Raw genomic sequence first — 24,452 nt, 5'->3', positions numbered from 1 at the left:
ATTGGATGGGAAAACTTACTTACTAACGAAGCGATCCAAGAAATTGCCAATCCGCTGCTCAACTCCTCTAGCATCAGGAGGACGCAGTGGGCACATATGGGCCATGCTCTGGAAACCAACGCAGACTCCCCCAGGATGCTGTTAATGAACTGGAGTGAAGAAATGAGGGCACCCAAAAGAAGCCGTAAGACGACCCCTTAGCAGGGAGGGCAGAACAATTGATCTGAACACCACCAAGGAGCTGGAAACAGAAGCAACTGACAGAGAGGAATGGCAGGAATTACTTTATTGCTATGAACATAAGAATATACATCAGAACAGCCTGACTGGGTCAGACCAAAGGTCCATCTCGCCCAGTATCCTGTCCTCTGACAGTGGCCAGTGCCAGGTGCCCCAGAGGGAGTGAATAGAACAGGGAATCATCATGTGATCCCTCTCCTGTCATCTATTCCCAGCTTCTAACAAACAGAGGCATCCTTATCCATCCTGGCTAATAGCTATTGATGAGCCTAACCTCCATGAATTTATCTAGCTCTTTTTTTGAAACCTGTTAAAGTCCCGGTCCTCACAACATCCTCCAGCAAGGAGTTCCACAGGTTGGCTGTGTGCTGCGTGAAGAAAAACTTCCTTTGGTTTGTTTTAAACCTGCTGCCTGTTCATTTCATTTGGTGACCCCTAGTTCTTATATTATGGGAAGGGGATGGAATAGAGATCTGGAATCTGGGCTCATTGGCATCCAAGCATTAGTACCCCCCAACTTATTATTATCTGCCTTCCCTTGCCACCCTCCCACATCAGCGGAAGGCCTGTCTTGCTCCAGCACTGGGCGCAGTGACTGGCACCTCGGAGGAAGGATGTGTCACTTGCAGCAGCCACCCAGGTGACAGATCCAGGTAGTGATGTGAACAGACTAGTCGACTATCCGATAAGCAAATGCTTATCGGCTAGTCGACACACGAGTCGACTGGTCGCTTTCCTCCCCACCCCCATCAGAAAGAGGCAGCAAGAGGGGGGAAGAGGAGTGGTGCTTCGAAGTGGCTGCACTGCTTGGACCGTGAGGCCAGACCCTGGGCTCCATGTGGCGCTGCCGCTTTGAAACGCCACATGCAGCCCAGGGTCAGCGGAGGATTCCGAGTCCCCAGCTGACCCCGTGCTCCCTGCAGCGCTTTCGCTTTTGAAGAGTAGCAACCGCGGCTGCTGCTACACTTCAAAGGCGGTGGCGCCCTTATCGACTAACCGAATAGTCGATCGATCAGCTGATGAATCGAAATTTACCATCCCTGGATCCAAGGAGTCCGGACCGTGAGGGTTTCAAAGCTACGTCCTGCATTGGTACCAGTCTGGTCGGAGCTCACGGGGCGATGGACACAGACCCTTCCGGTTCAAGCATGAAGAAGGGTCCCACAGTCCGATTTAGGGTCCATTTGAACCCCCTCTTCTTCCCGAGAGCCCACAGATCTATGCTGCAATAGGGGGGGAAGGGAAATCTGGCTGCTAGCCCTATACACTGCATTGCCCACCGCTGCTTCCCTGCACTTCTGGGGTTCTCCCCCCGGAGAGCTGCCTGGAGAGGGTCCCCCCCTGGAGCCGAAAGAGAGGGACGGTCCCTTTAACGCCAAGCTCCGCGCAAAGCCCTTCCCACACCGGGTCAGCTGATAGGGGTTCCAAGCCGGGGCGGAGCAGCCTGCTCCCCGCGGCTTGGCCCTGCAAGCGCCCCCCCTCCCCCCGCAGCCCCGCCGGGGCTCTTAAAGGGCCAGGCGGGCTCCGCCGCTGCACCCCGCGCGGCTCGGGTGCATTGTGGGACAACCAAAAAGTTACTTTCGCTTCGGACGGAGGAAAGGGGGCCCGGGAGAGCCGCGCGGGGCTCGCCGGGGTGCACGGATGCGGTGGGTGCGGGGAGAAAGTGCAGCAGGAAGGGGAGGGGTGGGGCACGAGGGAAACTGAGGCAAGGAGAGAAGTTGGTGCAGCTTGCCAGGCCGTGGCTGGCTGGGGGGTGGGGGGGCTGCCCGTGCTGCCTTTAGCCCCTCTAGGCCCTGCCATGCCCCCTTGCAGTGGGATGTGCCAGTAGGTGCCTGTACCCATTAGCTGAGTCCTCGCCCTCTGCCAGCGTGGCCAGCTTCTGCAAGTTACTATGAGAGGCAGCGTGTGGGGATGCAGCCAGCAGCTTCCCCTGGCACATGGCCCCAGTGAGCAAAAGAGGCACGGAGCCCATCTGGGCTGGCACCTGGTGCCCTCTGCCCACCTGAGATGGCTCCTGAGGCTGGCCCCGGGGAGGGGTGAACTCTGAGTCCTGGCTTTGCAAGGCTGGGGGGCTTTGCTGGCCCTGCCCTTAAACTCAGCTCTTACTGTTGGAAGGTTTTTCCTTCCCGGTGGCACTTTCTTGCCTTGACGCGGGAAAGGGATCTGGGGAAATGCACAATCTCCTCCATGCAAGAGGCTGAAGCGCATCCAATGGAGGGGTCTGGAAATGCGGCAAATCCCACTTTTAGGTACTGGCTCCCGGCACTTGGGGCGCCCAGCTTCATTCTGTTCCTAGTTTTGGCCAAGACTTCCTGTGTGGCATTGGGCAAGTCACTGAGCGTGTGCGCCTCGGTTTCCCCAGCTGCATAATGGATGAATTGCATGTTGCTGCAGCTCCTGGGGATGGGGTGTGGATCAAAAAAGTACATTCCAAGATAATGAGGTGCTCACGTATGGTAGATAGCCATTAGAAAGCCAGGGTGGGTGAGATCGTAGCTTTAATTGGACTAACTATAATATATAGCATCCCAAATAGCTTGGGAGCCACACGGAGGAGAGTAATTGGCACGAAGGAGCTTTGGATTTCTGACCTGCTCCGGACTCAACGCTGAGAGCAAGCGATTAGCATGGGGAGGGCACCGGGCCAGCCGTGCAGACACAAATTGCTGCTAGATCCCAACCCTAATCCCATTTAAACCTGGGCCAGAATGCCTCTTGATGTCATTTGGCTCTGAATTGTGCCCATAGATGACCGAACAGATCCACTTCTAATCCTTAGAGCGGCCTTTCCCGAATCATCTCCAGCTTTATTTCCTAAATTATTAGCCACACTCCTCATTCGCGGTGTTTCGCTGCGGTCAGGTTCTGTGGAAGTGATAGAAGCGGGTCTACGTAGGTTTGCCTCCATCTCCGTAAAAGATATTTTGTCTGTTACTTTCCAGGCCTTAATATTTCCTTGTGAAACAGCAGCTGTCTCCAGGGAAGACGAGAAAACGTTCACCCATCTCTCTGGGCAGAGCAGAAGCTCCATTAAGCACCCGAAGGACACAGCGCTGAATGATGGAAAACCGCCCAGCACAAGAAGATCCGCATGAGGCCGCCGGCGAGGAAGAGAACGGCTCGGCGACCGTGCTACTGCATTTATATCCACATACGGAGGACGATGCCGGTCCAGATCTTGACCAAGGCCATGATGTGCAAACCAGTGAGTTGCCTGGGGTTGGCGAGGTGCTGAATGGCTGGGAAGAATGGATCCCGGAGCTGGTAGTCACTTTGCATCGTGAGTGGGAAGTAAATCCAGATGAGGCAAATTCCTTGTTACGCTCTTAGAAGGGGAGGGAGGAAGGAGTTCTGTCTGGCATCACCATGGTACTTTATTAACCATTTGGAAGATTTATTTATTCCCAAAGGGTTAGCTAGTAAACATTGCACGGCCCTTGGAAGCTGTGGGCTGCGTACTCTTGTTCACTGCATTCTGTTAGATCGGATCAGTCCCTTTTTTGGGAAGCTCCCCTGCAGAAGGGCCGAGCCCAGATTCTGCTCTTCAGCAACAAAACTCCCACTCACGTTCTTCACCCGCTTTTTTAACCTTTGGTTTTTAAACAACAGGTGCTGCCCTGAAGCACTCGACCACCCCGACAGACAGACAGCGAGGCAGTGAGGTCTCTGCTCTCCCAGCAACCTTTGACAGTGAGTAGTACGGGTCTTCAAGATCACAAACACCGGGGCCCAACTTCTACTGGGACCCAAAACTCCCAAGTCTTAGAATTTCTTTGTTGGTTAGCAAATCCCTCTGAATCCCACTGACAAAGGATGTATCTTGTCCCCCTCGTGGGACGGGGCCACATAGAAGATAATAACTTTCTATTGCTGCTAGTCACTCCAGTAGCTCACATAGTAGAGGACTATGCTATAAATCCAAAGAGCCTAACCTTGCTGATGTGGGTATATGAACAATCTAGTTCCGCAAGGAGGATTTTTTGGGGCATGGATTTGAGATTTCCCCCCGCCCCCCAATTTTCCTCTCCTTAAAAACTGTAGGAAATTGCATTACAATATAGTAAACATACATTCGGGTTGCAAAGCCAAGTTTTCAGGAGTTAGAAAATACCACAATTAAGATTGCCGGTGCAACCTTACTCCACCTGCCTTGTGCTTATGCTTAATGAGTCTAGGGCCCTACCAAATTCACAGTCCATTTGGGTCAATTTCATAATCATAGGATTTAAAACATTGTAAATTCCATTCATCTGAAATTTCACGGTGCTGGAACTTTAGGGGTCCTGACTAGGGATATAAAATCCTGTTTAATTAGTTAACCAGTTAAATTTAACGTTCAACCGGTTAACTAATTAAACAGAGATGGGGGGGGGGAGCAGGAGGGGCCCTCCAGCCTGGCTGCTTCTGACCCTGTGCCAAGGCCCAGCGAGGCTGGAACAGCCCTCCACTTGTGATGGGTTGTGGAGGGAGGCTGCTCGCAGGTAGTGGTTAACCATTAGCCAGTAAGCATCACCCGGTAAGGTTACTCATTACCTGTTAACATCCCTAGTCCTGGCCCAAAAAGAGGTTGGGGGACACAAGGTTATTGTAGTGGGGTTGTAGTGTTGCCATCCTTACTTTTGTGTTTCTGCTGGCAGGGGGACTGCCTTCAGAGCTAGCCACCTGGCCAGCAGCTCTCTGGCCACCCAGCTCTGAAGGCAGCGCAGAAGTCAGGGTGGCAATATTTCGGCCCTCCTACAATAACTTTGCAACACCCCCCTGCATTCCCTTTAGAGTCGGCATTCCCAGTTTCAGAAAGGCAGGTCTCCCTGTGACATCTATATAGTAGGATAAAAATACAGAAAAGATCAGATTTCACGGGGGGGGATGCCAGATTTCACGGTCCGTGATGCATTTTTCACGGCCGTGAATTAGGCAGGGCCCTAACTGACAATTAATTATGTGATCACAGGCTATTTTGTAACACAGAAACCCTGCCTCCTCTAGTGCTCAGGCTAAGTGAGTGAGCAGCAATTATTCTGTTTCCCATTCCGTGTGTCCCCGGCCTGGTTTCCTGCCCACTGGTCTAAATCTGCTCTGAATACAAAACTGTAATTTCTTCGTGGGCTTTTCTGCCCTTTTACCTGCAGTATTTTCTGCCTTGGTATCGCATGTGTTACAAACATTAATGAATTTAGCTTCCTAACACCTCTCGGAGACGTTCCCATGGGACAGGTGGCGAATTGGAGCCCACAGAGATTAAGATCAAAAGCGTCCTGTGGATTTTTAGCTGCCCGATTTGAAACGGCTAGGGCTGACTTTTCGTTATTGAGCATTAAATAACATTTTGGGTGGTCACAGCACTGCTCCCATTGGCATCTGGGGCGTCTGTGTGGGTGCAGCGTGTCCCCAGTGATGACTGACCCCAGAAATTGTTCCAAACACAGCCGTGCGTGGAACTGCTTTCCTGGCTTCACGCTGGCTCGGCCGTGCTAGGCTCCTCGAATCCCGGTCGATAGATTTCCACGCTGCCAGCTCCCAGTTGGTGAAATTTCCCCCGGGGGGGTACTAGCCCCGCTCCAGTTCGCCGACGCGTCACCACTTCGGCTCTGTTTTAAACAAAGCAGGTACGTCCCTGAAGCACTCGACCACCCTGACGAACAGACAACGAGGCAACGAGGTCTCTGCTCTCCCTGCCACTCTGGACAGTGAGTTTCGCCGGGTGGTGAGATCACGTGCTCAGCGGTGCCACAGCGGATGGGATAGATGCACGTGTGCGGGGGCTGGGGTCTCGCCGCCTTTGTCATACTCGGGACCGGCTTGCCACCTTCGTGAACTAGGTCACGGAGATCTCAGGGACCAGCTGACTTGTCACTGAGGAAAAGCTGTACTGGGTCCTCAGCCGTGGGAAGGCCCAGCTGGGGAAGGCAAGCCCCAGCCCCGCCCCTTCTGCCTGAGGCCCCGCCCTTGGAGCCAAGCCCCGCCCATCCTGCCCAATCTGGCCGGGACTGTTGCTCTGCAGCCTCCGCCCCAGCCCTCCCCTGCAGCCGGAGAAGCCGGGCAGCCATGGTCAGGCATGTAGGCAATTTACTGGCCGCCCCTGTTCTCAGCCTCGTGGAGAGAGCTTTGAGGTTTTCGGCAGGGCGGAGTTGTGTTTGAAGCTGTTGCCTCTTCCTTTTTTTTTTTTTTTTCTTGTATACGTCCTATGTGGGGCGTTGCCCAGGGGGATTTCCTGGGTTTCTGCGGTGGGGTGCTAATTGGGGCACGCAGCATAACATAGGGCCCAGTTTAATTCTGCCCCACGCTCCAACCCAGAGCACAAAATGCGACCCCCTAATGCAGCAGCCTGTGTAGGACAGCCCTGGCCTTACTAAGCCGAACCGCAGACTTAACTAGCTCCAGGTAGCCGGGGGGAACGGTGGAATTCCAACCGTGTGTTTCCTTTCCAACACCAGCTTTGTCCATCCACCAGCTGGCCGCTCAGGGTGAACTCAGCCAACTGAAAGAGCATCTCCGGAAAGGTGCGTGGCCTCGAACGTCCCGGCCGGCCGGCTCCTTCCCCCGCGGTGCTCAGGTTCGAGGGGTCCTCTGAGTTGCAGGCGGCGAGCTGGAATGGCTGCATCAAGCCCGGTGACCATACCGGGCCGTTTCTCCCCGTGGCCTCTGGGGGCCGCTTCGGGAGGAATGAGGCCTTCAGCACGCCTCAGCGCCTCTGCCCGGCTTGCCGAAGCTGGTCGCAGCCGGGGGCTGGCTTGTGGCTCTGGGTGGTAGGCTGGAGCGGCGAGGTTCAAACTTTTTTTCTCCTGACCCAGTTGAAGAAAATTGTTGATGCCGCGACCCGATATAATGTGACTGGAGGGCGGGCTCCGGGGTGGGGCTGAGAAGGAGCTTTGGGGTGTCGGGGGGAGGCTTGCCTCGAGCGGCTCCCGGGCAGTAGGGGGGGGCTGAGGCAGCTTCCTGCCTCTCTTGGCCCCACAGACCCCGCTGCGCCCCAGAAGCAGCCGGCAGCAGGTTCCCAGCCAATGGGAGTGCGGGGCTAGTGCTGGGGGCGGGGGCAGTGCGTGGAGCCCTGTGAGTTCCCCCCCATACCTAGGAGCCCGGCCTGCTGCGGCTGCTTCTGGGGCGCAGCACAGCCTATGGTGCCAGGACAGGCAGGGAGCTGCCTTAGCCCCCCCCCCTGCAGCCACGAGACCCAGGACCCAACTTTCCACCCCCCCAGCCCTGGGGTGCGCCCCCTCGTTTGAAACTCGCTGGGCAAGAGCCACGGCAAACGCTCAGGCGGTCAAAGGAGGCCACGTGGGGAGCTGCACGGTCAGAGTCTCGCTCCACTCGTGGCCTCCCCAGGCACTGGTTGCCCCGACTACGTGGTATCTCCCTGTGGGGGCCCAGCAGAAACAAACCCCAGGCGCAACCAGCAAAGGTTCCCCCCGAGAGAGGCTCGTTCTGACAGGAGCCCAGCCCCATTCCCGCCACCAACTCCTGTGGTTGGCCAGTTGTCGTCCCCCTTTCTGACCCACCTGTCCCACAAGCAGCCACGAGCCTGCCTGGGTGCGCGTCACGGAGCGGAGATTAACCCTTTCCTCCCCAGGAACCAGGCAGCACCCCCTACCTTGTAGCGCCAATTCTTCTCTAAAGTTAATTTCGTATTTTCCCACCAGTCCATTCTTGCCTCTCAGGTTGTTGGGGGTTTTTTGCCCTCTCCCCCATATACCTCCTGCCGCCTTCTTCCCACCCTTCCTTGGGCCGTGCCCCGGGTCCAAGAGAGCCACGGACAGAGTGAGACGCGCTCCAGCTGAGAGAGGGCTCGCTCTTTGGGAGCGCTGAATTGTTTTGAGGATACAGATGCCCCCCTAGAGGCAGTGGGAAACAAAGGGCATGTGGCCCGAGCATAGACTGCTAGCCAGGAACCCCTCTGGCCGCTTCTCACAGCGCTGCTCTGTGCCTCAGTTTCCCCACACACAACATGCAGCTGACCACAGCCAAGGCGGGTGGAGAAGAATATTCCTATGCCTACAAAGCCCTTTGAATGCCCAGTTCTTGAAGCCCCGGAGGCAAACGATGGATGGTCTGTAGGTACAAGGCTCTTTGTTCTTGTCCGTCCAGGGGAGAACTTAGTCAACAAACCTGACGAGAGAGGCTTCACACCTCTGATCTGGGCGTCGGCTTTCGGGGAGATTGAAACTGTCCGTCATCTGCTAGACTGGGTAAGAGCCAGCGCCCGCGGAGGTGTTTATATTGGCAGAGCGTAGCTGCCCCTCGCATGGCTGCTGCCCTCAGCCAGCCAGGTTTGGATGGAGCAAAGCCAGTGCTTTTCCTTGCTTCCCCCACTTGTTCCTACGCTTTGAGCGCCCCTCTTTCTCTCCCCGCCACCTCTTCCCCTCGTGCCAGTTATGGTATCAATTTGCAGAAGATCATTGTCACTGGAAAGCCCCCGCCAAACATGAGGGCAACTCAGATTTCCATCTAGGCAGTGATGCTATCTCCATTTCAGGTCTTCACAGAAGGGTTTTTTACCAGTGGCTTTATCAGCTGATTGTTTTTTTCCCCCCAGGGGAACAAAACAAATCCATTGACCTTGCAAACTTGTTTTTCTAACATCTGTTATCAGACAGTTCCGATCAAGCCATCTGGGGACGAAGTCAGGAGCATCAAGCACGCTATCTTGCAACTCGCAGTAGCTGTTTTGTAATTAAAGATCTACATGTTAGTAATTTAAGAGCCGCCTTATCGCTGGGCTGCGTAATCCACCAGTGTTTTTGCCCAAGTATTTTTTAGGTTTAATGAACTCTGGGTTGGACTGTTTTCCGGCTGCACCCTCATGTGATCGGGGCCTTCAGAAATTTGTCAGTGACGTTCCCAAAGCCGTGGAGGGTTTATTGTTCACTGGTGGACCAAGCAAAAGTCTTTGCTGCGTGGGGTGTGTAATCTGGGGAGAGTTGCTACCCCAGAGGTCTGTTGATAAATTGGAGAGGGTGCCGAGAAGAGTCACAGAAACGATTAAAGGATTAGAAAACCTGCCGGCTTGTGATAGAGGAGCTCAGTGTATTTATCTTAACGAAAAGAAGGTGAAGGAGTGAATGGATTCCGGGCTAAGTAGCTGCCTGGGGAACAGATATTTCATAACGGCTGGAAGTGAAAGCTAGACGAATCCAGGCTGGAAATAAGGCGTCCATTTTTGACAAACAGGGTCATTAAGCATGTGACCAACTTACCAAGAGTCGCGATGGACTCTCCATCTTGACCATGTTTAAATCAAGATTGGGAGGGGCACCGGGGGGGGGGGGGGGTTCCCCCAAAAGCTCTGCTCTCGGAATTATTTTGGGGCAGGTCTCAGGCCTGTGGTGTCCAGGAGGTCAGACTGGGTGATCACAATGGACCCTTTGGGCTTTGGAATTGATTAATCTATGAATGAGCTATTCTGCAAGGGGAAGGTCTTAATGGCTATGTGGATCTTTTCCTGTATAAAATATCATTCGGCAGGGTGGAAAACCCGCCCTGTTTCTGCCCTACAGAAGCAATTATTAGGAGTATCGAAAAAATACGAATATTAGGAAGCAATGCCCAGACTTTTCAGAGATCAGACCGTGTCCCCATGCATCAGCCTGGACATGCGTTGGTGGGTGCGCTGGGATCTTTCCTGTGACCCATTCCCCCCAGGCTTTCATTTTCAACAAGCAGAGAGAGAGAGAGAGTGTGTGTGTGTGTCAGTGTCACACAGCGGTAACAACGCTTCAACATTGTGGGTGTGTCTAAACTACATGGCTCCATTGATGGAGCCATGTAGATTAGGCTGATCGGCAGAGGGAAATGAAGCCGCGATTTAAATAATCGCGGCTTCATTTAAATTTAAATGTCTGCTGCGCTGAGCCGACAAACAGCTGATCAGCTGTTTGTCGGCTCAGCGCGCTAGTCTGGACGCTCCTGCACTGACCTGAAAGCCCTTTATCGACCTCCCCGTTATGCCTTGTAGGATGAAGTTTACCGGGGAGGTCGATAAAGGGCTTTCATGTCTACAGGGGAGCGTCCAGACTGCCCCGATCTGCCAACAAACAGCTGATCGGCAGAGCGGGGCAGCCATTTAAATTTAAATGAAGCTGCGATTATTTAAATCGCAGCTTCATTTCCCTTTGCCGAACAAACAAATCTACATGGCTCCGTCGACGTACGGTAATGGTAGTCTAGACGTACCCTGTGAGTGTGACCCTTCTGTTCCCAGGGCGCTGACCCCCACGTCCTGGCAAAGGAGCGGGAGAGCGCTTTGTCGCTGGCCAGCACCGGTGGCTACACAGACATCGTGATCATGCTGCTGGAAAGAGACGTAGACATCAACATCTACGACTGGGTAAAGCACCGTTGCTTATTGCCAATGTCGCTTGCTGGCTTGAGAGACATATTGCTTCTGGCGGGGGGGGAGGGGGGACGGTTAAAGAAATGAACATGAAAGAAACCTAGATGCCAAGAAATCCCACAGTGTCTTAAATACCCACTTCAGGGCCCTGGTGGAGATGGTTCTTTAAAGACACGAATTGCCTCTTTTGCGAGACTTTAAAGGGGCCCCTTCAGAGAGGGGAGACTTCGTCAAGGTCACGTCCATTCAGTGTGGGGGCGTGTGCTCATCACGTTTCAGTGCTGGAAGATTTTCCCTCAGCGGGATGCATAGGGGAACGGCACCAGGGCCCCCACACATGCTGCACTATACAGGGCACCGCCCGGCCCCTCCCTCTCCAGTTCCTTCTTTGATGGAAACTTCGTCAGAAGGGATAGAGGGCGGGATGTGGAATGGACGTGAGCAACACATCTCGGCGATGGTCTTTTCTTCTTCCGGGGGCGTGCTCATGTCCGTACAACGTAGGTGACCCCGAGCAGCGTCTACGGAGAAGGGTAGGAGCATATGGATACGCTGACAGCCACACCACTCTGCCAGACCCTGCGTCGTCTCCGGCCTGCTGCGTGATGCGTAAGGAGACGTGAACGTACGTACAGGGGCCCACGTCGCAGCTTTGTGTGGGCCCTGAATAGGGACGAAGGCCGCCAAAGAGGCTTGCGCCCTGGTAGAACGTGCCAGAACACCTGCCAGCTTGTACCATGTCCCGATACAGGGGGTGATCCACTTGGAAACCCTTGGAGGACACCGAAAGACTCTTCGTACGTCCAGCGTAGGCCACAAAGAGCTGGGAAGACTTACAAAAAGGCTTCGTCCATTGTAGATAAAAAGCAAACGCCCTCCTGATGACGAGCACATGGGTCGTCTGGGGCTTGGGGTAGAAGACCAGAAGGAAGATGTCCTGACCTGTGTGGAAGGCAGACACAACCTTGGGCAAGAAGGCCGGCTGAGGTCTGGGCTGCACTTTATCCTTGAAAAAGGCCATATCTGGGGTTCCAACGTCAGCTCAGCACTCTCCTGGCTGGTGTAATTGCCACAAAACGGCTGCCTTAGTGGAAGAGAGTGAAAGGGAGCAGGAGGTCAGCGGCTCGGAGGGAGGCCTCGTCAACCTCAAAAGGACCAAGTTAAGTCCCATTGAGGAAGAGGGGCTGGGGCCTGCGGGAAAATCCTTTCAAGAGTCTGGCTGTCGTATCATGGGGGGGAAGAAACCAAGCGACCTTCTCTTGGTGGGTGGAAGGCTGCGATTTGCACCATCGCCAGAGTACACCTGGTGGCAAACCTTGATGCTTCAGGTTCTAGTTTGCAGAGGAGCATCAGAAGGGTGGATTCCTCCTTGGGCGGCCCAGACCGAAAATCGGGTCCATTTTGCCAAGTAGGAAAAACGACACGGAAGACTACAGCGGAAGCTGGAGCTCACGGTTCCAAGCACCATCGCTGGCGGCAAGAAGGAAGTGAGAGAGGAAGGGGCCCGGCAGTGCCTAATATAGTGTGGCATACGCATGCCCCTCCAGGGGGCGCTAGAGCCTGTCCCCTATGGATGCTGCTGAGGGACAATCTTCCTGCGCCCGTGCATGTGGCAAGCACACCCCTATGTTGAATGGACGTGAGCAAAGAAGAATCACTCATTCTCTGGGGGGATCGGTTTGCAAGTGAAGGCACTTTAAATAACTTTTAAAGTAACTTCCTCATCCACATGCAGCTCTGGAGGATAAAAAAAAAATCCCCGCTGAGTGTTGAACAAATCACAAAGTTCCCACCAGAGACACAACCAAGAGCTGTGGCACAAGGACAGGCCTCGTAGGCCTCTCACATCTCCCCGCCCCCCCATGGCGCCCTCAGCTCAGCCTAAAGGGCTCGGGTTTGCTGCCCTTAATTTACAAAATTCTTCCCTCTGTGGCCACTTGCTAGGCACGCGGGTGCTGGCGGGTGGGAACCGTGTGGCTCACGGCGCTCACCCCACAGTTCAAGACACCCCGCAAAGCGACTCGGAGTTCTGCCGGCGGCCGTAGACTCAAGAGTTCATGGCTGTCGTTTCCTGTCTCCCTGCAGAACGGAGGCACCCCGCTGCTGTACGCTGTGCGTGGCAACCACGTGAAGTGCGTGGAAGCGTTACTAGGTAACAAGACAGATGTGCGCAGGCTGATTCTTTTTTAAGGGACTGTTTATTGCTAATTCTGCTGGGAAGAGCCGACCTGGGGCTGGTGGACGTGGGGATTGGTGTGGGATTGTTTGGGGACGAGCAGTTGACTTCCTGGAAACGCAGCAGCATGTCACAGGTGGGCCAAAGGCAGGGATCTGGGACTGAAACTGCGGCAGGTTTTCCGTGCTTGGTCCTTGTCCCGGGTCTAAAGCAGGGGGTATCCTGCACCAGCCTGTTCAGCCCTGGCATCCAAACAAGTGTTTGCAATGCTCTGACCTGTTCAGTGTTCCCTGTAAGCTGAGCACATGAGCAGCTGCCCAGGAGAGATTCAAATGCCACCCAGCTGATTAGCACAGCGCCCTCAGCTGTGTTTGGTGGTGGTGCACATCCACCCATGGCTTGGTGCACAGAACAAAATTTATTCTGCACACGGATGGAAAAAAATAGAAGGAACATTTGGTCCTGTTCTCAGCGTGGGCACCTCACCCCACTCAGGGCTGATCAAACTATCCACGCTTGTCCTAGACCGTTGCTCAGAGATGAGTTGTCTCTGTAGCCCCTGAGCACCTGCTCCTGTCTGCTTTCAGCTCGCGGTGCTGATCTGACGACGGAAGCAGACTCCGGCTACACCCCCATGGATCTGGCTGTGGCGTTGGGACACAAGAAAGGCAAGTGCCCCCTCCTTTGGGCTGTCTAGAACCAGAAGGCCAATCAGTGCTGAGTGCTTATCCACATGACTCCAAGCTGCGCCTACTTTGCGGATCGCTGCGTTTGGCCCAGAAGTCAGATTCTCTCTGGTGACATAGCTCCCACACGGGGGCCAATGCAGGGAGGGGCTGGCTAAGAACAAGGGGCCAGCAAACAAAATGAATAGGTAGCAGGTTTAAAACAAACAAAGAGATTTTCTTCACGCAGCGCAGCGTCAACCTGTGGAACTCCTCGCCAGAGGATGTGGTGCAGGCCAGGACTTTAACAAGGTTCAAAAAAGAGCTAGATACATTCACGGGGAGGGTAGGTTCAACAAGGGTTGTTATTCAGAATGGGTAGGAATCCTGTCTCTGCCTGCTGTTTGCCAGAAGCTGGGAATGGACGACGGGGGACACTTGATGGTTCCCTGTTCTGTTCATTCCCTGGAGCACCTGGCATTGGCTACTGTGGGCAGACAGGAAACTAGGCTGGATGGACCTTTGGTCTGGTTGTTCTGATATTCTGTATGGGACAAAGCAAACAGAAACAAGTTTAAATGACCAACTCTCGAGGGGACCCGGAAGCAGAAGGCCCAAGGGCCCCCAGGGTTGGTGCCGTGTAGCTGGTGTGCTCATAAGAGGGCTGCTTTCCCACTGCACCTGTTTGAAACTTGACCGGGGTCTCTCCTCTCTGTGCCCCTTAGTCCAACAGGTTATCGAGACCCACATCCTCAAGCTCTTTCAGGCCAAGGAGATGGAGTGACGCCGGCTCGGGCTCCCCGGCTGGAAGGACTGGACCTTGGTTGTCCCTGGCGGCTTTCAGGGCGCAGCGTGGGAACACGGCGGCCGGGCGGGCTGTCTCTTCCCAGGACTGGCGCACCCGCTGCAGACCTGCGCTGCCCTGGGCATGGTGGGAGCTGTGGACACCCAGCAGGGAGGAGATCCCTGCGAAAGGCACGAGGGGCTCTCCAGCCCGGTGGCAAAGGGGGAGAATGATGCAGGCAAGACACAGAATGATCCGGGTAGCAGCATTTCTTTGCTACCAACCGGACTACAAGCCGCCTGCCTCTGCCCCTCTGGATCCGCCGGTTGTGTATTAAATGTTGCCGAAAGCAGCCCTGCCGGGACCCGTCTGAATCAGTAGCCCCCAGGCGGGGCTGGGCTAGAAACGGGGCCTTGCCCAGAGAAATGCTTTTCGGGGTGATGCTGCGCTTTAGCCTGGCCAAGGAGGGAACCTGCCGCCTTCGAAAGGGAGGCCCTCGGGGGACTGAAAGTCTGTTCTACGGGGGCAGCCCTCTGGCGTTCCCTGTGAGCCGAGCACTTGGGCGGCCGCCCAGGAGGGATTCAGATGCCGCCTGGCTGATGAGCAGTGCGCCCTCTGCTGCCGGCCTGTGTCTACGGGTGGTGCACATCCACACTTGCTCTGGTGCACAGAACACATGTATTATGCACACGGCTGGAAAAACTTAAGAGGGAAGAGTGCAGCCTTCTCCAACGCCCCTCCCCCCAGGCCCCGGTTATTGGAGTGGCTTGGGAGATGGCAGGTGTGTGCCCAGCAGGCTAATTCTATCCCTCTGAGCTCGGGGGAGGGGGGCCGGGAAGCAGGTGGGGGGAGGGTAAGTGTCATTAGCTGCTATTGTCCGTGGGTGCAGGCTCCCAACTGTCCCTTCCTCAGCTGCAGCCGATGAGGCCAAAGGCAATTTAAATCCGTAAGGCGGCTTGCCAGGGCAACTCAGCGCTCACCTTCCCCGAGAAAGGGCGGGGTGGAATTCTCGCGCCCGACAAGGGTCTGAAATTGACCAGGCCGCAGCCGCTACGGCTGGGGGAACAGACGCTTCACAGCATCACTCGTGATCTTTGGAGCTGCCACCTCCGTGGCCTCACTGGCCGGGCAGAACAGGGCTGAGCTGGGGGGAAGGAGGCATTTCAAGTTCAGTCTGGGGTTTGTTTAAATGCTTCCTGCCTTACGGACCACGCTGGAGGTGGGGTGAGTGGTTGTGTAGAGATTATTCAGCCACTAAATTGGAGCCTCACCACGTGACAAGCCACTAGCTCATGGCATGTGATCTGTCCCACTCTGGCCTGCACTCAGCCCCTGGGCACCCCGGTCTGCTCCCAGGGGTTGGAGATCACTGCTGTGAAGCTGCAGGTAACCAGCAATGGGCTGGATGGGAGGGGGCCAGGGTCCCAGCTTTGTATTACTGCCCAAGGCTATTTTCTGCCTGGTTTACTGCCGCGTGGTTACATTTCGACTGCAGAACAAGTCTGGCATCTCCCCTTCCAAGAGGGGCTGTCTGCCAAACATGCCGCCTTGTGCCAGCTCATGCCACCAGGCTGGGCAATCAGACCCCACCACTCGGCTCGGCCATTTCGGGCCCCGGTTACAGCTTCTCCCCCAGGACGCCGAGGCGATACACGACGACCCTCCCGAAGAAATCCGTGCTGTTCTCAAAGGTGATTTTCAGCTTATCCAGCGTCGCTTCTTCGGTCCTGAAGCTGTGGAGGGAGCAGTAAAGGACAACACCAGGGACACATGACACAGTAGCGAGAGAGTCACCCAGCACAGCCCCATCCATGCAGGTGAGCTAAGACACGTGCTACCTCCCCAGCAAAACTAGGGTTCCTCTCACCCCCCACCCCGCCAGCTTCCCTGGTACCTGCCCGTAAACTCAAAGTGCAAAAATTCCACCCAGCAACTGTTCACCCAGATGTAAGGCCCCCTGCTCCCTTTCAATGGGACCAGACCCTGTCAGTGAGCATTAGGGATGTGAAATCCTGTTTAACCCTAGAACTGGAAGGGACCTCGAGAGGTCGTCAAGTCCAGTCCCCTGCACTCTCGGCAGGACCAAGCACCGTCTAGATCATCCCTGACAGGCGTCTATGCAACCTGCTCTTCAATCTCTCCAGAGATGGAGATTCCACAACCTCCCCAAGCAATTTATTCCAGTGCTTCACCAGCTGGACAGGTAGGAAGTTTTTCCTAATGTCCAACCTAAACCTCCCTTGCTGCAATTCAAGCCCATTGCTTCTCGTCCTGACCTCAGAGGCCAAGGAGAACAATTTTTCTCCCTCCTCCTTGTGACACCCTTTTAGATACTGGAAAACCGCTCTCCTGTCCCCTCTCAGTCTTCTCTTTTCCAAACTAAACAAGCCCAAATTCTTTCAGTCTTCCCTCCCAGCTCACATCTTCTAGACCTTTCATCATTTGTGTTGCTCTTCTCTGGACCTGCTCCAATTTCTCCACATCTTTCCTGAAATGTGGTACCTAGAACTGGACACAACACTCCAACTGAGGTCCATTAATGTGTTAACTGATTAAACTTTATGTTAACGGATTAAGGGGCGGGGGGTGGAGCAGCACCCCCTCGCTTGGACAGGGGCTGTTTTGGCTGGGTTAACCGGAACCAGGCTAACTGGTTAGCCATTCACATCCTTGAGACAACAGCTGCAGGGCTGTGGTGGTTTTCCATCACCAGCAGATTTAACAGGAAGATTTTGTTTGTTTGTTTTTTAAAAATCTGCTCTGGTGCAGGCTTGTATTAATTCAAGGATGTCTTTGGGCCTGGGCTATCCAGTGCAGGTGATCACAGAGGTGCGGGCTGTGTGCTCTAGGGCAAAGCATTCTAACCTCACCCTCCAGGAACATGGCTCAGCATCCATATCGCACCCCTCGGCCGGGCTCGCCCAGGCTGGGTAAACTAATGAACCAACCACCCGGCTAGATAGGGCGATGAATGCTGGACACGTGCCAACGAGCGTGAAAGGATATCTGCAGGGCATGGATATCTTCAGGGTAGAACTCGGCTATCTTCACAAGTTCGTTACCTTTCCGGCAGCCTGAGGAGCAAAGGGAAAGGAGGAAAATATCTGCGTCGGGGAGGTTGCATAGTAAAATGAGGGTCTAATGCTGGGAACCGTGTGTCCAACGGTCTTCGGCAAGGTTGAAAAATCCCACCCCTCCGGCTTTAGTGCAGGATAGGGATGTAGAATTCCCGTTCAAAGTGCCAACTGGTTACGCACTAGGTTTAAATGGTTAACCGGCCTGCCGCTGGGAGCCGGTTAACCGGTTACTGGTAAGCATCACACAGCCAGGTTAACCAGTTACCCATTTAGTACAGGACTGGTGCTCAAGCCGAGAATTAGGTCTCTTTCCTAGTTCTCCCCCCGCACTGTAAGGATATGAAAGTGTAACGGTGTACCCGGTTAACCAATGAGCCTGGGTTCATCAGTTAACCTACATGGTTACACGGAGGCGCCTGGTAGGGGCAGGGAGCCGGCTGAAAAGCTGGCTCCCCACACACGCCGGCTCCCAGGGAGTACACGTGGAACTGCTGAAAATATCACATTTGCTTAATGAAACACGTTTTACATCCCTACCGCACTGTAAAGACTTAAATCTGTCCAGCCCTCAGCCCTGTAGCCTACACGAGCCACCTCCTCTCTCTGCGCTTCAGTTTCCCTAGTTATAAAACAGGATTCAGCCGAGGCCCTATGACATCCAGCTGGACCAAAGTTCTCCCACATCGCTATACTTCAGCCTTCTTCTGCAAAAGCTTATGCAAATGAAGCATGGAGTAGAATATCGCCACGTTTTATTTGCATAATTAATTTTAGGGGCCATTTTTGCTCAAACACACCCTCTTGTGCAAGAGTCCTTCTTCCTGAAAAAAAAAAGTGAGGAAGAACGTTTCTTGCACAAGAGGGGAGTTTTGCACAAAAGGAGCCGTCTACACAGCCCCTTTGCGCGCCAAAGCCTCTTGCGCACAAAAAGGCTGCTAATTAATTATGCAAATGAAGCGCGGAGATATTCTACTTCGCGCTTCATTTGCGCAACCTTTTGCGGAAGAAGGCTGCAGTATAGACATAGCCCAGCTGTCCGGGGAAAGCCAAAGATTTACGCTGAATTAAATACAGCTGAGATGGAAATATCTAGCTCAGTGCAACCTTCTGGACACACTGCCCGGTGCTGCCACACATCCAGAGCTGCAGAAATTAACAGGCCGTGCTGGAGCTTTTGATCCAGTGGCCTGGCTCTCCAGCAAGGCAGTTTCCCATGAAAGGTGCTGGAGAACTGCAAAGTGCTCTTATTAAGAGCAGCCACCACTGCGTCAGCCCCAGATCTCTCTCTGGATTAGTTCTTGCCTCCGTTCAGCTGGCATGTCCCCAGCCGGCCTCGATCGTGAAAGAGGAGTGGCCCTGGCACAGAGATGAACGAACGGCACCGAGCGCCAGTCCCCGGCTGCGGAGGCTCTTTACCTTCTAGCGTACACAGCTGACTCGCAAAGCCACCCTGGAACTGAAGCTGGATTTGGGAAACCTTGACCGTCTGCGGGAATTCCAGCGTCACCCACTGGGAGGAGCCCTGCAGCCAGGAAGGAAACGGGAGCGAACCGTTACAGTCGGCTTTCACGCCGCCTGCTGCACCCAGCAGGGGGCGGAGTCGGCAGGGATCCTTGTAAGGCGCATCAAGGTGGGCGCGAACACTCCTGGGTGGCGGGTCGTGTAGGCAAGGGGAGGTGTTGCCTTCCCAGGACTGCCTATGTGTCCTGGCTGCTGGGGTTGGGACCGCGGTGTGGCAGCCCTGCTTCCCCGGCCGCTGGTGAGGGTTAGTGCCGGGGCCACAGCACGGCAGCCCCACCCCTCCAGGAAGGATCAGGCTGGGGGTGGGCGTGGCTTGGCTCCAGGGGCGGGGCTTTGAGAGAAGGGGCGGGGCTTTGAGAGAAGGGGCGGGGCTGGGGCTTGCCTTCCGTAGCTGGGCCTTCACCCGTCGCCCCTGTGAGCACTAGCTAAAGCGTGGTTAGCCAAGGCTGCGGGTTGCTGGAGACGTGGCAGGGCAGACCACGGGGACCGTGCAGTGCCTGGTACACGCACGGTGGTAGCGGCCAACGAGACAGGCACGGCCGCCATCCTGGGCTCAGCAATCCGCTCCCCCCGAAAGCTGGGCCGGTAGAGCCACATCCCCGCCTCTCTGACGGGAGGCTTACTCCAGCAGGGTGGCCGTGCCCCCCGGGGTGAGCCGCTGGTCCATTTCCCAGAGCTGCCCCGACAGGGCGAGCCAAGGGGGCCGTCCGTGCAGCTCACCTGGTCCGAGTTCCAGCAGGTCTCCTCGCTCCCGTCGAACAGGTGCTTCTTCCCAAACTGCTTCGCGTCCCGGTTGAGCACAGAGCTCACTCTTCAGACACACAAACCGGAGTCACAAGGGCTGGTGCTCGGACGCCCAGTACCCAGAATGCCCCATTCCCACGCCAAGCCCTGGTAGAGAATCATAGAACACTAGACCTGGAAGGGGCTGCCAGAGGGCATCAAGTCCAGTCCCCTGCCCTCACAGCAGGACCATCTAGATCAGGGCTACTCAACACGAGGCCCATGGGCCGTTTGGGTTTCCACAGGGTTCAACGTGCAGCCCACGGGTGGGAGCCAAACCAAAAAAGCAGCCAATAGAATGGTCTTCGGTTGAGATGCGTTTTAGTAACTAAATTCCCGGACTGTCATTGCTCATTAAACGTGTGTCCTATGGGTGGAAGTCGGGTAGATATCGCATTTTATTAATATCGGCAGAACTGACTTCAATGGGGCCTGTGTGCTGTGTCGTCTTGCCTTAAACTTTGTATTTGTGCCCGTCAGCGTGAAAGAAGCGATTTGTACATATATGCAACCACACTTAAGTTGCGGCTCTCGGCATGTGCTGTGAGTATCATTGTGGCCCCTGGGGCTTGCAGAGTTGAGTAGCCCTGGTCTAGATCAACCCTAAGAGATGTCTAGCCAACCTGCTCTTCAGTCTCTCCAGCGATGGAGATTCCACAACCTCCCTGGGCAATTTATCCAAGTGCTTCACCACCCTGACAGTTGGGAAGGGTTTCCTAATGTCCATCCTAAACCTCCCTTGCTGCAGTTTAAGCCCAATGCTTCTCATCCTGTCCTCAGAGGCCAAGGAGAACAAATTTTCTCCCTCCTCCTCGTAACATCCTTTTAGGTCCTTGAAAACTGCTCTCCTGTCCCTTCTCAGTCTTCTTTTTTCCAAACTAAACAAGCCCAGTTCTTTCAGCCTTCCCTCCTAGCTCATGTTTTCTAGACCTTCTGTCTTTTGTGTTGCTCTTCTCTGGCCCCTCTCCAATTTCTCCCCATCTTCCCTGAAATGTGGGGCCCAGAACTGGACACAACACTCCAGCTGGGGCCTAATCAGCTCAGAGTAAAGCAGAAGAATGACTTCTCGTGTCTTGCTCACAACACTCTGGTTAATGCAGCCCAGGCTCCTGTTTGCTTGTTATGCAACCGTGTCGCACTATTGACTCCGATTTAGCTTGTGGTCCGCTCTGACCCTTAGACCCCTTTCTGCAGGGCTCCTTCAGTACTATCCGCAGACTCAAAGCCAGGCGTCTCAGGAGACCGTCTCTAACAGGCAGGAAACCTATTTTGGGTCAGGGGCTGCTGACCCACAGAAAAATCACCCAAGTGAAAAGCAAAAATTCCCCTCGCACACCAGAGCCTGGGGGGGCCCAGGCTACTATATTCTGTGGGCCTCCTATGCTCTGGGTTGGGCCAAAAATGCAGAGTTCAGTGTGTGGGAGGGGGCTGCTGGGAAGTGGACTTGGGGAGTGGGGTCGGGGCAGGAGGGAGGGTACAGGAGTGGGTTGGGGGTCTGGGAGGGTGCAGGAGCAGAGTGGGGTGCAGGATCTGCAGGGGGCCATAGGGTTTGAGTGCCAGCTCCCTGATGCGGGGGGAGCCCCGAGCCTCAGGGGCTGGATCCGGGCAAGCCAAGGGCCAGATTTGGCCCACGGGCCAGAAGCTCCTCACCCCTGGTCTATAACCACGGGGGCTGTGCCGAGGAGACCAGGGAGAACAAACCCATGTGGAAAAGGTGCCAACGGCCCAGCCTGGAGCCTGAAGTCCCTCCATGCAACAAAGACAGCAGCACAGCCTGCTCATAACACCCCCCCTCCGGAGCCCCTCCGGGAAGAGCGCAGGAGCCGTCTGCCTGCTCCCAAAGCCACTTGTCAGGGTCGGCAGATTCACGGGGCAGGAACGAGAGCTCAACTTCCAGCAGGTGGTGGGTTTTCCTTCCCCACTGTGACTCGTACCCCAAGGACAAGCTCACTGCCGCATGGAAAAATTCAGGGCAGCGGATCTCTGAAAACTCACCGGCTCACAGTCTCACTGCAGACCAAGGGTCCCGTGGGCATTTCGCCGCTCAAATTGTTGCCCCTCTCCTGCAAGAGTAGCCTTCCAGCACGCTCCACTGATGAGGTTGGGTGCCAAAGCTCCCGGGTGCAGCCTGCGATGGAGGGGCGCCAGGTAAGGAGGCTGCCGCAGGGTAGTGGAACAGAGGGGAAAGAAGATCCGTTCTCCGCCTTGCTGTGTGCTGCAGAAAGATTAATGTCATAGAACACAGGATGCGGGAAACACTCCCCAGAATCAGTCGCAGAGATGCCAAGAGACAATGCCCAGCCCCACTCCACATGCTATCTACACACAAACACCACCCAGCTATTTCCTCCAAGCTGAGCTGGGTTATTTTCATCCCTGTGTTCATTGAACTGACACACATGGAGGGAAAGATCTTTTCAATACTTCACTCTGCCCATTCCCAGTCTCTCACTCAATTGGCCCCTCTGGGCACCCATAGATTGTACACTAATCCTCCACTTTCCGGCTCAGTGCAAACTGGAAAATCTCATCTCCTAGCAGAGTCATTTGGAGAGATTCTCCTGGGGTTCAGCATCAAGGATTTGGGTTTTATCCACGTAGGCAAAAAATAAAGGCCCCACAGGCCTTTTTAACATCCGGAGGCAGCAAGAAAGGCCCAGCCCACACACGCTATCCCCCTTCTTCCCAGGCATGGCATGTTGGGGGCTGCTTGAAAACATTTTTCAACACTTTCAAAACTAAAACCAACTTAGCAAGAATGCAGCGAGCGCCCAGCCCAACCCAGCAGGCCTGGGTGCAGAGGCAGGAAGAAGCGGGCAGGGTGACAGACAGCAGGACCCAGGGTCCAGCATGGCACCAGGTCCCAACTGGGAGAGGAGGGATTAAGAGCAGCATCTTCTCTGAAGTCTCTTCCCTCCTGCAGCTCCTGAGCCCTTCCCTGTAAAATCACTAGCAAGCCTAAGGCAGGGGTGAGGGGAGGGGGTGTAGCCAGGGAAGCAGGAACGCTGACAAGATCCGGGGGCAGCAGTAGAGGATCCGCTAAACATGGACCTTTCCGGAATCCTGGGTCCTGTTCTCATGCCCCCATTTCCTGGAGGACGTAGGGTTAGAGCCAGCGTTCCCCACGAGCTGGGCGCTTGGGCGGCCGCTCGGAAGAAATTCAAATGCCACCCAGCTGATTAGCAGAGTGCCCACAGCCTGGGTTTTGTTTGGATGGGTGGTGCACATGCCTCAGTGCACATAATCAAATTTGTTCCGCACAGGCATGGAAAAGATGAGGGGGAACATTGATTAGAACTCAAGCCATTTAGCTTCACATAGAGAAGGGGTAGGAGGGAATTGATCTCTGCCATTACCCCCTTGGGGAAGCAATATTCAATCACAGCTCTTCAGGCTAACAGGGAACCGCCAGACGCAAACCAAGAGCTGGCTACATTGCAGACCTTGGAGCGGTACCCCTGTAGGGCGAGCACTGGAAGGCCTCCAGTGTAGCCCCTCTATGGCATAACCACACCCCGACTATGCCTGTAGGGGTGCTTTTCTGGGGGGGGTGATTTTTCGGCGGGGGGGGGAAATTAACCAGGGAAACAACTTCTCAAGGGGGGGGGGGGGGGGGCGGATTCTCCTCTTGCACGGGCAGATCCGCTGGGGAGGGGGGCGTTTGGGGAGATTCTGGGGCGCCAGGAGGAGCGGTCCCCAATGCCCCCCGCCCTTGGACTCCGGCCCCCTCCCCGTGCCTGGCCAGCGCTCAGAGTTTCTTGAAGGCTCCCAGGCAAAGTTGGAGGCCAGCAGAGCCCCCCCCGCGGAGGGAACCCGAGAGAAGGGGGCGCCCCCCGGCCGCTGCCTGCAGCCCCCGCGGACCTACCCCACCTGCTGGAGCTGGAAAGCGCGCTGCGCCCTCGCCGTGCGCCCCGGGCGGGCAGGCAAGCGGCCACCGGGGGAAGGCGCACGCTGGCCGGGCAGGGCTGGGCTCCGCTCAGGAAGCCCTGAACTGCTTCCTGGCGCTGCCGGGGCCTCTTAAAGAGACACGGCCCCGTACCGGAGCGGGAAGCCCCTTGGTCTCCTGCCTTCCCGCCGGGAGAGGGTGGCTCCCCCCGGGGTCCCAGAGCTAGTCTGGCCAGCAGAGGAGTCCCGACTCCTAGCCCCGCCACCACGCCCCCTGCGGGGGTCCTAGTGCGCACACCCCTGTTCTCACCACTAGGCAGCACTCCACTGTCAAGGCTAGCAAAGGAACCCAGGCATGCGGTCCTCACTCCTCCTACCTTGCCGGAGGGCGCGAGAGGGAAAGCGCCCAGGGGTCCTAGCTCACCACCCTCTGTGCCAGGCATTAGATGCCACTGCCCGGTCCTGATCACCCCTGAGCAAGCGTGGGACCGGGGCTTCCTTTGTCGTGGAAGAGGTGCCTGGACTCAAGTGATTGTGTTGGTATTCAGGACTGATAGACCCATAGAAACACAGAATCCCAGGGCTGGAAGAGACCTCGGGAGCCATCGAGTCCAGCCCCCCGCCCAAAGCAGGAGCAACCCCAACTCAACCATCCCAGCCAGGGCTTTGTCAAGCCGGGCCTTAAACACCTCTAGGGACAGAGACTGACCCCCTCCCTAGGGAACCTGTCCCAGGGCTTCCCCACCCTCCTAGGGGACTAGCTTTTCCTCATATCCAACCGAGACCTCCCCCACTGCAACGTGAGACCGTTGCTCCTTGTTCTGCCATCTGTCTCCATTGAGATCAGCCTCTCTCCAGCCTCTTTGGAACCCCCCTTCAGGAAGTTGAAGGCTGCTACCAAATCCCCCCTCACTCTTCTCTTCTGCAGACTAAACAAGCCCCAATCCCTCAGCCTCTCCTCGTAGCTCATGTGCTCCAGCCCCCGAATCATCTT

General features: G+C 55.4%; 2 protein-coding genes across 5 annotated transcripts; one reads left to right on the top strand and one right to left on the bottom strand.

The window, feature by feature from the left end:
- Window positions 1-1,653: 1,653 nt before the first annotated feature.
- On the top strand, window positions 1,654-14,546 carry RFXANK (regulatory factor X associated ankyrin containing protein). 3 transcript variants are annotated; one of them, XM_075902837.1, is made up of 10 exons: window positions 1,654-1,886; window positions 3,183-3,445; window positions 3,850-3,930; window positions 5,844-5,927; window positions 6,675-6,740; window positions 8,323-8,423; window positions 10,436-10,561; window positions 12,653-12,719; window positions 13,331-13,411; window positions 14,134-14,546. In XM_075902837.1, the coding sequence occupies exons 2-10, from the start codon at window positions 3,298-3,300 to the stop codon at window positions 14,190-14,192; spliced, it is 813 nt and encodes a 270-aa protein (XP_075758952.1). In that variant the 5' UTR covers window positions 1,654-1,886; window positions 3,183-3,297; the 3' UTR covers window positions 14,193-14,546. The 3 variants fall into 3 exon arrangements, with proteins under 3 accessions (XP_075758952.1, XP_075758954.1, XP_075758953.1); XM_075902839.1 differs by having other exon boundaries at window positions 1,655-1,886; window positions 5,847-5,927; XM_075902838.1 differs by lacking the exon at window positions 1,654-1,886 and adding an exon at window positions 2,288-2,489.
- A 1,093-nt stretch (window positions 14,547-15,639) lies between these two features.
- NR2C2AP (nuclear receptor 2C2 associated protein) lies at window positions 15,640-23,697 on the bottom strand. 2 transcript variants are annotated; one of them, XM_075902835.1, is made up of 6 exons: window positions 23,439-23,697; window positions 21,569-21,701; window positions 19,511-19,601; window positions 18,686-18,791; window positions 17,199-17,266; window positions 15,640-15,927 (listed from the first exon to the last, which is right to left on the bottom strand). In XM_075902835.1, the coding sequence occupies exons 2-6, from the start codon at window positions 21,607-21,609 to the stop codon at window positions 15,811-15,813; spliced, it is 423 nt and encodes a 140-aa protein (XP_075758950.1). In that variant the 5' UTR covers window positions 21,610-21,701; window positions 23,439-23,697; the 3' UTR covers window positions 15,640-15,810. The 2 variants fall into 2 exon arrangements, with proteins under 2 accessions (XP_075758950.1, XP_075758949.1); XM_075902834.1 differs by having other exon boundaries at window positions 21,569-21,788; window positions 23,439-23,696.
- Between the last annotated feature and the right edge of the window lie 755 nt (window positions 23,698-24,452).

Source organism: Pelodiscus sinensis, chromosome 19, assembly GCF_049634645.1.
Source record: "Pelodiscus sinensis isolate JC-2024 chromosome 19, ASM4963464v1, whole genome shotgun sequence".
Classification (NCBI taxonomy): Eukaryota; Metazoa; Chordata; order Testudines; family Trionychidae; genus Pelodiscus; species Pelodiscus sinensis.
The sequence above is the reverse complement of the archived record's forward strand: the minus strand, read 5'-3'. Positions and strand labels throughout refer to the sequence as shown.